General features: G+C 34.4%; 1 protein-coding gene across 1 annotated transcript in view; it reads right to left on the minus strand.

The window, feature by feature from the left end:
* Nucleotides 1-16,946, minus strand: part of EEA1 (early endosome antigen 1) — a 157,691-nt gene that overhangs the window by 56,137 nt on the left and 84,608 nt on the right. The window contains exons 10-11 of the mRNA XM_003823395.5: nucleotides 13,438-13,554; nucleotides 3,509-3,847 (exon numbers count right to left, since the gene is read on the minus strand). Of these exons, the coding sequence (XP_003823443.3) occupies nucleotides 3,509-3,847; nucleotides 13,438-13,554 (456 nt within the window). The remainder of the gene's footprint in view (nucleotides 1-3,508; nucleotides 3,848-13,437; nucleotides 13,555-16,946) is intronic.

A 16,946-nucleotide genomic window follows, 5' to 3' on the forward strand; every position in this document is an offset into this window, starting at 1 on the left:
ACTAAGGGAGTTAAGAACCATCACGAGTAGTCCACCCTGTTATACATACCCTATCCTAACAGCAAATCAGTGTTCCTTCCTACCTCTTACAACACTTTCCTGCCACTAGTTCGCTCTCACTAATCCCTCTGGCTGGAAGACACATCTGCTTTCAAACGGCCACCTGTCAAAACCTATCCGATATTCCCAATTCCAAGTACCACCTCCTCTCTCTAACACAAAGATTTCCTGATCACATAAATGGATTAAAAATTACAACAGCTGAAGTACTAAGAGGGGGGAACAAAAGAAAGAAACTCTTCCAATTTCCCATAATATACAGAATCCTTTTATTATAATTCTCATAATCTTTGGTATGATAGATAGTACTTGCCTTCTCCTCTCCATGATATTTACACAATTATTAAAGGTAGGTACTGTTTCTTATTCATTTATGTATCCCCTAGTAAATGAGGGATGTGTCTTTTAGAAAGCATAAATGCAGCCAGGCACAGTGGCTCAGGCCTGTAATCCCAGCTACTCAGGAGGCTGTGGCAGGAGAATCGCTTGAACCCGGGCGGCAGAGGTTGCAGTGAGCTGAAATCTCGCCACTGCACTCCAGCCTAGGCGACAAAGTGAGATTCCATCTCAAAAGAAAAGAAAAAGAAAAAAAGAAAGCATAAATGCTAAATTTGTTTATCTGAACTAAAACTCAAATATGTAAGTTAGTTTAAGTTATTCATTGATATCCCCATGGCTCAGTTTCCTTCCACTATGAATGCTTATATTTATTCATTCATTCACTCACTAAAACATAGGCAGATTAACAAGCAAAATGCTGGCTGGGCGCGGTGGCTCATGCCTGTAATCCTAGCACTTTGGGAGGCTGAGGAGGGTGGACTGCCTGAGCTCAGGAGTTCAAGACCAGCCTGGGCAACATGGTGAAACCCCATATCTACTGAAATACAGAAAGTCAGTCAGGTGTGGTAGCATGTGCCTGAAGTCCCGGCTACTCAGGAGGCTGAGGCATGAGAATTGCTTGGACCTGGAAAATGGAGGTTGCAATGAGCCGAGATCATGCCACTGCACTCCAGCCTGGGTGACAAAGTGAAACTCTGTCTTAAAAAAAAAAAAAAAAAATCAAGCCAAATGTCAGGCAGTAAAAATAAAAAATGAATAAGAGATGGTCTTTGCACCCGAAGAGTTCAGAGTCTATTAAAGAAAGACATAAATTATGATAATAAACTATATTATGGTATAAGTAAAATATTAAAGATATGTACATGCTTAAGCTATCTTGGGTGTGGGGAAGCAGTGGCATGTTTAGAAAGGATTTTTAGGGAGAGTGTGGGGGGGCGGGTGAGGGTTGAAAAATTACCTGTTGGGTACAATGGTTACTATACGGGCAATGGGTACACTAACAGTCCAGACTTCAACATTACACAACACATACATGCAAGAAATCTGCACTTTTACCCCCTAAATATATTTTTTAAATTTTTTCAAATATTTAACTTTTATTTTAGGTTCAGGGATACATGTGCAGGTTTGTTATATAGGTAAATTACGTGTCACAGGGGTTTGGTGTACAGATTATTTCATTACCTAGGTAATAAACATAGTACCCAATAGGCAGTTTTTCGATCCTCACCCTCCTCCCACCTTCCACCCTCAAGCAGGTCTGGCTGTCTGTTGTTCCCTTCTTTGTGTCCATATGTACTTAATATTTAGCTCCCACTTTTAAGTGAGAACATGTGGTATTTGATTTTCTGTTCCTATATTAGCTCGCTTAGGACAATGGCCCCCAGCTCCATCCACATTGCTATAAGGAGCATGATCTTGTTCCCTAGAAAAAAAAAATTATAAAAAGTGACAAGTGAAGTAAATAGTATCTATCAAGGTGAAGAGGAATAAAAAGAATATTTCAGGTCAAGAAGACAGACTGAATGATACAACAAAAGCAAGACACAGCACACATGTAGGAAAAAACTAAAGACACTTCCATATTCTTGCAGTGAAGAATAAGGAAAAGAAGGGTAAATTGCTGAGGAGGTGAGCCAACAAGATCACTATGGATAGTGCATGTCATAACAAGGGACCTCAACTTAATCCATTAGGCCATAAAGAGTTATTAATGGGCTTAAAGCATGGTTGGAACATGGTAAGATTTGCCTTTAATATAGATTACTCTGATGCCTATATAAAGAATCAATTTGTCAGGGGCAAGAAGGAAGGCAGATCAGTTAGCGGTTGTTACAGTGGTTTAAGAGTGAGACAAGGAGGACAGGGCCAGCAGAAGCAGGGAAGGAGAAGACATGTTACAGAAATATTCTTAATTCTTCTGATTCACTGTATCATGGAACTCACAGTCCAAACTCAAAAATTAGTATTAGCATATGTGAAGTGCTTACTCTAATTTCTGAAACATAACTGAAGCTCATTAAATTAGTAACATAATCATGATTATTATTATTACTAAAGGATAGAAAGCCATGAAAATTATTAATTATAGTAAAATAAAGTATCACTGCCATTTTAGAAAAACAGCTGAACGTTATCAAAAAAGTAGCTGAGACTTGAATATCCCCCAATTTCCATTTTCAACCAATTTTCAATGTTACCTAAAGCAATAATTAGAACACAGGTATTAAAAAATTAAGTTAATAGCAAAGTCAAAACTTGCATTAAACTTCATCTCATAGCCACTATATTATTAACCTATACAAAATATTTTTGCCTTTAAGCTAGATTTACCTACACAAAATACTTTTGTATAGGTAAATAATGTAGTTCAAAATATGAGCTATATAGGTAAATAATATATGAATTGTATATAATATATATGATATGAATAATATATGAATTATATATCAATATCATATGAATATCATGATATATTGTGTGTATATGTACTATATATAAATATATAATATATATTTCATAAATATATAAATATATAATATATATTTCATAAATATATATATAATATATATTTCATATATATATAATTCATATATTATTTACCTATACAAAATAGCCACAGCATTAGGGCTGATTCACTTTCTACAAAATATCTAATTTTTATTTATTTTCAAAAAAGTTTTCCCTAAAACACATAATTTTTTAAAAATATCCAATTTGTATGCTATTTGTTTTATAATAATGATGCTTTTAAAATTTAGTAACAAAAAAATTTCAAATGAAAGAATGGTCAACAATTCAAATTAATTATAATAGCTAAAATCTAGTGAGTACCTACACGCCCCAGGTACCATCCTAAGCAATTTATAGTATCAATTCATAAACATTTCCCCACAAAGCTGTAAGATGGATATTATAATTTTTTTAAGGGAAACTGAAATTAAAAGAAATGAGATCTGACAACACTACAGGATATAAAAGTTAAGAGTTAATCTTTTAAAATGACAATATTTTTTCAACATGAACTATATTATGATCAAATAACCATCAAGTACACGAAGAAGAAACCAGAGGGAGAATTACAATAAATAAAATTAACAGCTCTTACTTGATTAATTTCACTTTGGAGTTGTAACCCATGCTGCTCCTTTTCTTCTCTCTGTTGTTGTAGCTGCTTAAACTCCACCTTTAGATGCTGGTACTTGGTCTCTACCTCAGATAATTCTTCTTTGAGCTTTTGAGTAGCTTCTCCTTTTTCACTTAGTTCTACATGTATTCTATGCAGTGAGGTTTCAGATGCAGACAATCTTGACTGAAGCTGTTGATAATCTAGGTCTTTTTGATGAAGGGTTGCCTGAATATTCTTTTTACTCACAGATTCTTCATTATGTTTCTCCTCTAACTTAGTATAGTCTTGTTCTTTTTTCAGCAAGTTTTCTGTCAAGGTCTAAAATATCAATTTAACAATTTATTTCCTTTTCTAATATTTTTAATTACTCCAATTACTCAAACAATCTTTGGAGCAGTACTGTCTCCTACTATACATTTTAGTCAATATTAAAATATAAAACACTGACAATGTTCTAGTCAAGAATTAAATCATTACATACTAACTTGTGATTTCACTATTGGTCCACTTAACTAAAATCTACTAATACAACTTAAGAATTGCCAAGCAAATGTTGACATTAAAAAAAAAAATAAAATCTACTGGATTTTTTAGGTTATGTGACATATTTATATTCTTCCATTTGAGTTAAAAACTGAAACTACCATTCTACCAACAAATTATTTTGAGTAACAATATACTATGCAAACTTTGATTTTTCACTGTGCAATTTCATAGTTGGTAAGAGCTTTAGCACAGCAATATCATCCACTGTTCTACTGCACCTAACCTACTGATTGCATCTTTTTATGCTCTTCTTGTTAAAGACCAAGTTTTGGAGTCACAAGCTAAGACTAATTCAAATTTTTTTCTAGGTGTATTAAAAAATGATCTAAAGCTAATCACCTGCCTTAAATTTTGTCATTTTTCAATGCTATCAAGTATAAAACATAAAAATAACACTTCTAATCAAAGACCTGGATCAACCAACCTAATCTAATGTCAAAGCCTGGTCTCAGTGGGGTTGTAAAAATTAACACTGAACATTTTAAGTAAACATATTTAAGCAAAAAATATGGATCAGAATTTTAACTAAATTCTGTAAGACATCCAGCCAGGATAAGAAGCTACTGTAAGTACCTGGTGAGTCAGTTAGTGGACCTTTAGTGTACAAACTTACATGCAGTGCGCTGGAAGGGGATGATACTGAAATAGGAAAGAACAATCAAAGCCTTCATGCTTTAAACAAAATATACTCTAAATGAAATACACACAACTAAACAAACAACAACAACAAAAACCTTCTAAGCAAGTTAAAACATAATGCATGAGTCAGAATGGATTAAAAGTGTGTCAAATTTCTTAAGGCACAATTTTTTTTAAAAATGAGCAAAGTCAAGGGGAGCTAGCTAGTTAAGATCATCTAAATACAATGAAGTTTGAGCCTGGTTTTAAAAGCAATGGGAAAAATCATGGAATACATACATATGATACATGCCATCTGCTCTATATAAATGTATAAGACATGAAGGAAAAGGCAAACAAGTTTCAGGTGGGGTGACAGCAAAACCCTATTATTTCACAGGGGATAATAGATCTTTATTGCTGCGTTCCCCAACATGGGAAACGCAGCAATAAAGGTTCTTGAATATTTGTCTAAGAAAAAGTAAGCTAGTGTTACTTATCAAACAGAAATATACTATGGAAAAGCAGTGTCCAGAAAGATGATAAAAGTATGTATAAGAGAGGCCAGGTGCAGCAGCTCACACCTGTAATCCCAGCACTCTGTGAGGCTGAGACAGAAAGATTACTTGAGGTCAGGAGTTAAAGACCAACCTGGGCAATATAGCAAGACTCTATCTCTACCAAAAGAAAAACAAATTAGCCAGGCATGGCGGTATGCACCTATAGACCTAGCTACCCGAGAGGCTAAAGCAGGAGGCATGCTTGGGCCCAAGAGTTTAAGGCTGCAGTGAACTAAGATCACGCCACTGCACTCCAGCCTGGGCAACAAGGGCAAGACCCTGTCGCTAAAAAAAAAAAAAAAAAAAAAAAGAGTACTTATAAGAGAGGATGACAGACAGACTTAAAAGTAAGAAGAGCAACCATTAAGTTTACAGCAAAATTAGCTACAAGATGTGTGCTTTGACTAAGCAACAAAAACAGAAAAAAAGACATAGAGCCAAGAAAATCACAGAACAAAAATAATATTTCTGATTCAACTATGTCAGAAAAATTATCTTTTTATAAACATTTCTTTGTAATTCCAAATTTTTCTTGACATAATTCTACATTTGTTTTGTTTAGGAAAACATTTGTTTTAGAATTTGTAAGCAAATTATTCATTAATCTATAAATCATCTTTTTTTTTCTTTTTCTTTTTTGAGACAGAGTCTCACTCTGTCGCCCAGACTGGAGTGCAGTGGCGCGATCTCAGCTAACTCCAAGCTCCGCCTCTCGGGGTTCACGCCATTCTCCTGCCTCAGCCTCCCCAGCAGCTGGGATTACAGGCTCCCGCCACCATGCCCAGCTAATTTTCTTGTATTTTTAGTAGAGACGGGGTTTCACCATGTTAGCCAGGATGGTCTCGATCTCCTGACCTCATGATCCGCCCACCTCGGCCTCCCAAAGTGCTGGGATTATAGGCCTGAGCCACCGCGCCTGGCCAGCTATAAATCATCTTTTGTAAAGAGAATTCTAAGTTACTGAATTTCATAAATGCAACCTTGTTCACATACACTGAGAACTTGGATGGAACATACCTTTTAAAATATGCTACAAAAATTAAGGCATATAATGAGTTAGAGTCTTCTTCCCCACAGACTTACTTAGAAAGTAACCAACTAATCCCACCTTTCTATACACCCTTGAGATAGTTTCACTCCTTTTTTTTTTTTTGAGATGGAGTCTCGCTCTGTCGCCCAGGCGGGAGTGCAGTGGCACAATATTGGCTCACTGCAAGCTCCACCTCCCGGGTTCACACCATTCTCTTGCCTCAGCCTCCCAAGTAGCTAAGACTACAGGCGCCCGCCACCATGCCCAGCTAATTTTTTGTATTTTTAGTAGAGACAGGGTTTCACCATGTTGGCCAAGCTGGTCTCGATCTCCTGACCTTGTGATCTGCCCGCCTTGGCCTACCAAAGTGCTGGGATTACAGACATGAGCCACCGCGCCCGGCTGATAGTTTCACTCTTTAAAAGGCAAAAAACATATGGCAACAACTAGGGACTGTTTAAAATTGCCTTGTCCTAAAAAAATTAACCAAAATCTACCAGCATTATTACAAACATGAAAGAGAATTAAATTTTCTTTAAAAGTACCGAAACCACTTTCTTTCTTTTTAAAAGAATCTAATCCACTCACACTTTGTAATTTTTACAGGCAAAAGACTAACTATATTTTATTATTAAAACTTTTCATTTTTATTATGGTCTTCCCATGGAATCTGAAGCAAAATATTATAGTGAATACATGGTTTTTGAAGAGTGACTTTTTAAACTATAGTGAAATTCATTAAAAAATAATAAGAGCATTTTCACTTCTCCATATTAATCTTTACAACAAAACATGAGATGGAGATTTACAGATGAGGAAGGTGAAGTTGACAGAGCCTGATATGATTGGTCAAATGGTAGAATCATGGATTATGATTCTAAATCCAATAAATTTTTCATAACACAATTGAGACATTCAATAAATCAATTTGTACTCCCTAAAATATATCCTATTCAAATTTAAATTATAACATGCATGTTAATCCTATGTTATAACCTAATTATCATTTGGGTAAGCAAAATTCTTCCCTTCCAAGTATCCAGTCCCTTTTTATTTTCTCACCAATTGTTATCTCAATATATATTCTTACAGTGACAATTTCCCTATATTACGCTCCATTTTTCATTTGTTACTTGTTCAGATAATGAAATGAATATAAAAAGAGTGCCATTTTTTAATGCTTCATAGCTTACAAAGTTATTTCAGAGATCTCATCTCACTTGTTCCTCAGAAGAGCTTGGTGAGAATGAACAAATTAAACTACTTTGTAGCTCGCCAACGTCTCTTATTTTATGAGATACATAAGCTCTTACATTGTTCTATGCCTTTTGTACACCTAGCTCTCAAAATGAAATGTCTTAACCCCTCTGCCATATGAAATGCTCCTTAGCAACCTTAAAGACTCAGCTAAAAAGTTATGTTTTATACAAAAGCCTTTTACTGCCTAATTTACTAGGCAGTAAATTAGGAAAACTCTCACCTTGGTCTTGACCCAATCCTGTATCACAACACTTAACAATTAAAAACAACAACCAGCCGGGTGCAGTGGCTCACATCTGTAATCCCAGCACTTTGGGAGGCCGAGGTGGGCAGATCACGAGGTCAGGAGTTTGAGGCCAGCCTGACCAACATGGTGAAACCCCGTCTCTACTAAAAATACAAAAATTAGCCGGGCGTGGTGGTGCGTACCTGTAATCCCAGTTACTCAGGAGGCTGAGGCAAGAGAATCACTTGAACTCGGGAGATGGAGGTTGCAGTGAGCTGAGATCGCACCACTGCACTCCAGCCTATGTGAAAAAGTGAGACTCTGTCTCATTTAAAAAAAAAAAAAAAAAAACCAGCAACAACCCACATTCACTAAGGTGCTTACTAAAAGTCAATAAGCACTTTACCTTCTATTAATTTATGTAATGTTCCTATTAATCCTAAGAGGTAAGTGGGTATAATAATATTTCTTAGCAGGAGAGTAAACAGACTCTCAGAGGCTTAGTGTCACAGCCAGTAAGTGGCAAAGCTGAGATTTAAGAATGCCTGTGACTACTGCACTATACTGTTCTTATCAATATACCACTTTGCAATGCAGTGGTAATACAAGCGATATAATAACTACTGGCCAAATGTGGCTCCCACTTTGGCATGTGAGCATCTTAGAACTGGGACTGGTGAAAAAGGAGAGCAATGGAGAAAAGCGATGAAGGATGAGACCCAAAAAAATCTCTGTCTCTTCCAATGACCTATATTATATTGTAGTGACTGTAGATAAGCAATATAATTTTGTTTAGAATTTATAAGGAAACAGTTAATTGAGCTGTTTAAATGTCAGAAGTTATTTTTATTAAAAACTAGGAAGAAAGTTTCTTCAATTTTTCCATTATGTTTTTAAGTTTTCAAGGCTAGTAATTATAAAACACTGGTTTAAACCTGAAAACCTTGACATTAACACAAAAGCAATTATCTTTTCCATCCATTATATATTACAATGTTACCTATCCACGTTGATACTACCTGTGACCCACAAAAGCTGCCCAGGACATTTCATGTAATAGCCTTCAAATGACCAAGTAAAGAGATTCCAAATTCAAAGCACTTGAAAATCACCACTGTCAAAAATTATGGTTTACCAAAGACATGGGGTAAGGAGGGGTGATAGAAGTAGATAGTGAGGATAATAAGAAAAGGCAGATGCAACTGTGGGCTTGCACTGACTGGTGACCAAATCCCAAACAGAGAAACCCTTTGGAAAAAACAAAACAAAACTGCAAAGTGTTAAATTTATGTAAGGCATTATTAAGATTAGTAGAAGGTCTTATTATTCCCTAATAAGAAATGTTCCAATTCTAACACACTAAAATAATCTTGATTCTATGTATTATTCATAAAATAGCCACAGGACTTCTTTCAATAATGTGCACGTGTGAATATACATACACACAACACACACAAAATGTGTGCTAGAGTATTTGACTGTACATTTCAGCTATCAATATCAAATCATGTCCTTTATTAATAGCTTAATGTTTGAGAAATACATAATAACACTGATCATCAACACTCACTGCTTGCAAACTGCTACTCTACATATCCTGGTCAGCTTCCAAGAGATAGAAGGTAAGCTCTGGGTTCAAAGAAATTAAAAATCAAACAGAGGGACAAAGGCAAAACTAAATTATGTAGAAGTTTTCTACGTGTAGTTTGACAGGATATAAAAGGGGCACAAGGATCTAGAGGTTTACTAGGGAAAAGCACAGCTATGAAAGATTATATTTTAAACATCAATCAACACCAAGAGTTGATGGGGAAAGGGGCAATGGTAAACTGGTATAATTACTTTGGAAAATAGCTGGAGGTCATCTAGTAAATCTGAGCACGTGTCTGCCCTACAGGACAGGAATTTCACTTCGAGTATCTAACATACAGAAATTCTTGTACTAATGCATAAGATTTATATATGAATGTTCATAGCTATAATATTTGAATATTTGTAGTAGCAAGAAAAATAAAAAATAGAAAGTATACATGGACCATTTCTCCTCCACACCGAAGTATAATACAGTTGTCATGAAGAAAAGTACTCATGTGATTGAGTTATACTGAACTAGCCACACTTTTTTTTAATGAAACACCACTTTTACTAGAAAGACCGACAGACTATTAATATTCGGACTTGAGTAGGAAGGGAATCTGTCACTTTAAAGAATAGAATTGATAGTATTTGTTGCCAGTGATAAAACTCAAGCTTTCAAATACAGCTTAGAATTTTGGAAAACATGTATCCACCACCATGAGCTTGACAGCTTCCTCATATTTAAAGCCTAATCTGAGATTGATGGTGATATTGACAAATGTGACTGTTTTTATATTGTATAATAAAATGTATCAAAATTTGGAAGATCTGAGTAACTCAGTGAACCAATATTTTCCACATGACTAATGCATGATCTTATAAAATCACGCACAGGAAAAGATCCACTCAAAAGGCAAGATAGATCAAATTTTAATGTTACAGTGTACAAAAAGTCCACTGACTCAGTTTCAGATTCTACATTGTAACTAACTTTTAAGACACTATTATCAAATTTGAGCACAGTATCAAATAAAGAAAGCCACAATTATCTGAAAAAGTATTAAAATATTCCTTCCTTTTCCAACTACATATCTGTGTGAGACTAAATTTTCTTCATATACTTCAACCATATACTACAATAGATTTAATGTAAAGGCAGATATGAGAATCTACCTGTCCTATATTAAGCTAGACATTAAAGAGGTTTCCAAAAATGTGAAACATCACAACTATTCTTGCTGAATTCTTTTGTTTTAGAAAATGGTCATTTTTCATAAGAAATGCTATTTATGTTAATATTTAATGAGTTAATGTTTTTTAAATAAATTAATATTTTTTAATTACTTTTAAATTTCTATATGACAAGTGTCCATAGATATAACCTCACCCAAAAATGGCTCTTTGGAGTCCTTAATCATTTTGAGAATGTAAAAAGAAGTGCTTGCCAAGGGCAGCAAATTACCCTGAAACTTCATGGCAGCAAATTACCCTGAAACTTCATGGCAGCAGCCTAAAACAATATCTATTATATCATATAGCTTTTGAGGGTCAGGAATCTAGAAGTGGCTTAACTGGATGATTTCACCTCAGGGTCTCTCATGAGGTTATAGTAAGCTGCTGGCCAGAACTACAGTTTCTGAAAACTTGACTAGGATTGGAGCATCTACTTTCAAGCTCATACACATGGCTGTTGGCAGGAGGTTTAATATTTATAGCTAAGTATATTTCTCTTTATTCCCTTATGCCCTATTTTTTTCTTTCTTGACTTTTTCCTTATTATATTTCATGAAAATGTTAAGTTATTACAACTTAACCAACACATTCACATCTCTGAATAAAAGGGTTTCATAACTCTCTATTGCCCCACCACCAAAAAAGTAAAGACAAAGGGAAAAAGTATTAATATTAGTACCTCCCCTAACCCCAAACAAAATACTATATGTTGCTCTTTATTTTTTGAGATGGAATCTCACTCTGTGGCCCAGGCTGGAGTGCAGTGGCATGATCTCGGCTCACTGCAATTTCTGCCTCCCATGTTCAAGTGATTCTCCTGCCTCAGCCTCCTAAGTAGCTGGGATTACAGGCATGTGCCACCACACCCAGCTAATTTTTGTATTTTTAATAGAATGGGGTTTCACCATGTTGGCCAGGCTGGTCTCAAACTCCTGACCTCAGGTGATTTGCCCGCCTTGGCCTCCCAAAGTGCTGGGATTACAGGCGTGAGCCACCGCGCCTGGCCAATGTTGCTCATTTATAAAGAAACAATACAGAAAATACTAACATTTAAAAATACAAAACAAAGTTGAAGGCTTATCTTCCTGATTTTAAAACTTATTAGAAAGCTACAGTAATCAAAACAGTGTAGTACTAGCATAAAGATGGACATAGAGTCCAATGGAATAGAATAGAGAGCCAGAAATAAACCTTTGCATATATTGTTGCTATGGTCTGAATGTTTGTGTCCCCCCAAAATTCATATACTGAAACTCTAACCCTCAAGGAGACGGTATTAGGAGATGGGGCATTTCAGAGGTAATTAGGTCCTCAGGGTTGAGTTCTCATGAATGGAATTACAAAAGAGGCCCCAGTGAGGTCTCTTGTTCTTTTCACCATGTGGGACACAGTGAGAAGGCACCATCTATGAACCAGAAAGCAATGTTTCACCAGACACCAAATCTGCTAGTGCCTTGATTTTGAACTTCTCAGCCTCCAAAATAGTAAAAAATAAATTTCTATTGTTTATAAGCTACCCAGTTTATAGTATCTTATTATAGGAGCCCAAACAGACTAAGACAATGGTCAAATAATTTCTGACAAGGGTGCCAAGATTATTCAATGGGGAAAGGACAGTCTTTTCAACAAATGTTGCTGGGAAAAATGGATATCCATGTACAAAAGAATAAAATTAGACCCTTACCTTATACTATATACAAAATTAAATCAAAATGGATCAAAAACCTAAACATAAGACCTAAAAATTAGAAAACTCTTATAAGAAAACAAAAGAAAAGCTTCATGACACTAGGTTTAGCAATGATTTTTTGGATATGACACCAAATAGACCTTAACAAAAATGAAAGTAGATAAATCAGACTACATCAAAATTTAACATTCCTACAGAATGGGATAAAATATTTGCAAATCACATATCTGATAAGGGGTTAATATCCAGAATATATACAGAACTCCTGCAACTCAATAACAACAATGAAACCCAGTTTTGTTGCATATGGCCAGCAAGCACATTAAAAGATGTTCAACAACATAGTCATTAGGGGCATGCAAATCAAAGCCACAATGAGATACCACCACCCTATACCCATTAAGATGGCTACTCTCAAAAAAGAAAAAGAAAGTAAGTGTTGGTGAGGATGTAGAGAAACTGCAACCCTGGTACAGTTGGTGGGAATATAAAAGGGTTACAGTCACTATGGAAATTAGTATGGCAGTTCCTCAAATAATTAAAAATAGAATTATCATATGATCTACCAATTCCACTTACAGGTAAAGAATTGAAAGCAACGTGACAAAGAGATATTTGTACAGCCATGTTGAAAGTAGCATTACAGCCAAAAGATTGAAGCAATCCAAGTGTCTATCAACAGATGAATGAATAACATATATACATACAACAAAATGTTATTCAGCCTTAAAAACAAATTCTGACAGAAGCTATAACACGAACGAACCTTGAGGACACTATAAGTCAGTCACAAAAAGACAAATACTGTTGGATGTAGTAACCCAAAGTTGAAAAAATTTAAAAAACAACATTTTTAAAAGACAAATACTGTATGGTTCTATTTATATGAGGCACCTAGGGTAGTCAAATTTTAGAGACAGAAAGTAGAATGGAAGCTTCCAGGAGCTAGAGAGAAGGAGTAATGCAGAGTTAACAGTTATAGAATTTCAACTTTGCACAATGAAAAAAGTTCTGGAGATTGGTTTGCACAATAATGTGAACATATTAAACACTAAAAAAAAAAAAAGTCACATTGTACTATGCCAATATATTTTTTAAAGTATGTAAGATTAATATTTAAAATACATAAAATCAATTTGCTATTATATATAGCTTTAAAATTCTCACCTGATTTTTTTGTGTTAATTCATTAACTGAACTTTTCAGTTTTTGTAGTTCCTGTACATATACAGCAACTTCCTGGGGGCCTTTGGCAAGTTCACTCCTTAGCTGGCTTATTGTGGCCTAACAAAACAAAACAAAACAAAAATTAAAGCAAACTAAATTGTTTAAAAGATAAAAAAAAGAAAGTATATAAAGGTTTTAAGAAAACAAATTTTTTGTTGTTGGAATTTTCAATTTTGTTCTTTATCCTACCACCTATACTGCCACATTATGCTTTTTTCGGCTTACGACAAATTTTTACAATTTAACTAAGATGCATAACTTCATTTATTTAGTAATACATAAAATGAAAATCTGGCATCCTACTTTAAGTTTCTGAAGTATCAAATTGCAAACCTAAATTTACTGGTTCTTAAACTCTATACTTCAATCTTCCAGAATTTAAAGATAATATGCCAGTTATATCTACATTTCCTCCCAACTTCTATAGCATAAAATTATCCTTTTACTTTAAGACATGTATATGCAAACATGCAACACAGAGCTTGATATTAGTGAATCATCTTTCTAAATTGTAAAGAAAATATCTTTGTCCAAAGAAGTTACCAAGCTGAAGTTATACACAGCTTCCTTAAGCTAGATCACTATATGGTCAGGTATAACCGTCAGGCATGAACTTGCTTTAGTGCATTTTAATTATTATTATTTTTTTTTATACAGAGTCTTGCTCTGTCACCCAGGCTTGAGTGAAGTGGTACGATCACAGCTCACTGTAGCTCTGAGCCTCCCCGCTTCAAGCAATCCTCCCACATCAGCCTCTCAAGTAGCTAGGGCTACAGGTGTGTGCCATCACGCCCAGCTAATTTTTTTATTTTCTGTTGAGACAGGGTCTTACTATGTTGCCTAGGCTGGTCCCCAACTCCTGGGCTCAAGCGACTCTCCCACTACAGCCTCCTGGGATTACAGCCATGAGCCACTGAGCCCAGCCCATTTTAATATTTTAAAAAATGTGAAAATCACTTTTTATTACTAAAGCAACAGTTTGATCATTTAAAAATAATATAAGAGAAAGAGAGGTAAGCAAAGATCTTGGAAATAATAAATTTCGAATACATAAAAGCTGAACCATTAGAGAGAAAGACGAAGTATTTTTTTTTAAGTATGGTCTGCTGTAAATGACATTGACAAAATAACTTTCTATTATATTAATATTTCTAATATTGCTTATCGGCTTTACTTTCCACTTTATTTATAAAGTTACAATCATTTCCAGTGTCTATTTCTTTATTACTGAATAAACTTTATAATATGAATAAGATACAAGTTTTAAATTTTTTCTTAATACTTATACTTATTCATATCATATATTACAAATGAGTGCTTTCATCTTCAAGGGAGAAATCTCAGAAGGCTACTAACTTATCATGGCAACAATGCTATTATTTAAGAGATCATTGGCTGATCTTCTTTTGGAAACCCTTCCAGAGTGTGTGGAACTTATTTTTTTAAGGGATTCTCAGTGGTGGTGTATCCTCATCCATTTTATGGTGGCTTTGATTTTAAGTTTTGGAAACCACCAAGTTTATAGGCAAGGTAAGTGACTGAACTGAAAGATCAAACACTTGGGCTTATTTTATTTTAATAATTATTTTATTTAATAACCATTTTATTTTAATAACTTGGGCTTATTTTAAAAATCAGAAGGTAAGTGATTGGACTGAATGATCAAATTCTTGGGCTTATTTTAATAACCATAAATTAACAAAATTAGTTTTTTTAGTGTGTTCCAAATGGGCTAAAAGTCAATGAAAATAAGTTTCAAAAATGCTTTTAGGAATGGAGTATGTCTGAGATATGTGCATGGCCTGACCTTTTTGGGAAAACATTCACTTAAAAGTACAAATTCTGATGCAATGAAAGGCAATCTGTAACACTACCATATTGTTACACCTTATACACAGTGCTTCAGTATCATATGTAACAGCTGATATGTTAATATATATATAATCTTATACAATTCAAAGAAGAAAATGTTGAAATATTCATGTATTTTCAACTACACTCAAGTTAAAGGCCTACCCTAAAACCATCTGTCTTAAACTGAACATGTAACCTTGAAATGGATTTAGCTACTGTGAGTTTATTTCAAATTACTATTTCTAATAATTTTGAATCTCAAAATTATTTTGTTAGTAGGGTAACAATTTGACTATTTTAACTCACTATGTTTTAATCATATAGCAAAAATGCCAATTTATTACAAAATAAAATATCACATTTAAATCCCTACTTGTAAATATCTTATCAAAAAAATTTGCACAGGTTCCTGGCACATAACGCACAGAAATAATAACAGTATATATTAAAATGCAAATTATGTGTATATCTCATTAAATATCATGATTTCATATTGAAGTTCATAAAATTTATTAAGCCAAGTGTAAGGTCTATCTTGCTGATAAATTCCAACATGTAGAAATAAGAATTTCTAGTAAGAATAAGAATAGAATTTTCCTTATTAAATAAGGAAAATGTAAAGCAAACACACTCCAAAATATCCTATTTTATAGCTTTTTTGTATCCTATTTTATAGCTTTTAGATATGCTCTTACTGTGTAAGGTTAACAACTAAAAAACTGGACATTAAGTGTATCATTTACACTTTGTACAACAAATTTGGATATTGTGAAAACTAAAATTTTTATATAGATAAATTCCAGCACTTGAAACTTTAAAATTTACTCAAGGGGACAATAAGGAAAGATTTGGGAAGACTTATACATCCAGAGGCCAACTTTAGTTATGAAGAAGAGGAGTGAGGAGAGTGAATTCTGGAAAGGCTTCCCCTTTTCTATTGCACATTATGAATCATTAATCTTTTACAATAATCACATATTATGTTTATATTTGGGGAAAAAATAAAGATTAAAGACAGACAATAATTACAAAAGAAAAAAAGTAAATACATTCCCTCTTCAGATATCACTATGGGTGAAGTTCAAAGATCTCTATTCATACTGACCTTCTTCTCTAATAGGCCAAGATTGTACGTGCCTTGGACTTTAACCTTCTCCTGGGAATCCTAGCTCCCACTGCTTAACTCTGACTCTTGCTTATTTCATTCTTCTCACACATATCCTCCATGAGATCTTCCCCGACAACTCTAAAACTGTTCTAAAGTATTCCCACTTCCACTACCGCTCATATGCACTTTATTTTTCTTCCTCGCAGCCCTTATTATTACCTAGCTTTCTATCATGATTCAGTGTACTTGTACAGTCTGTTGTTTGATTTCCACAAAGGATTAAGCCTTATGGGAGCAAGCATTCTGTCTTATTCAGTATTTTAATCCCCACACCTAAAGTAGTCCCAGACACTTGGAAGACCCAAAAAGACTCACTAAAGGAATGAGTAATTATACCTCCAAAGAGATAATAGATATTTGTTTCCAAGGAAACAATATATTAGATCCTATAAAAAGTTTGCACTTCCTTGGTTTTCTGAAATGTTAT

This window comes from Pan paniscus, chromosome 10 (genome assembly GCF_029289425.2).
Source record: "Pan paniscus chromosome 10, NHGRI_mPanPan1-v2.0_pri, whole genome shotgun sequence".
NCBI lineage: Eukaryota > Metazoa > Chordata > Mammalia > Primates > Hominidae > Pan > Pan paniscus.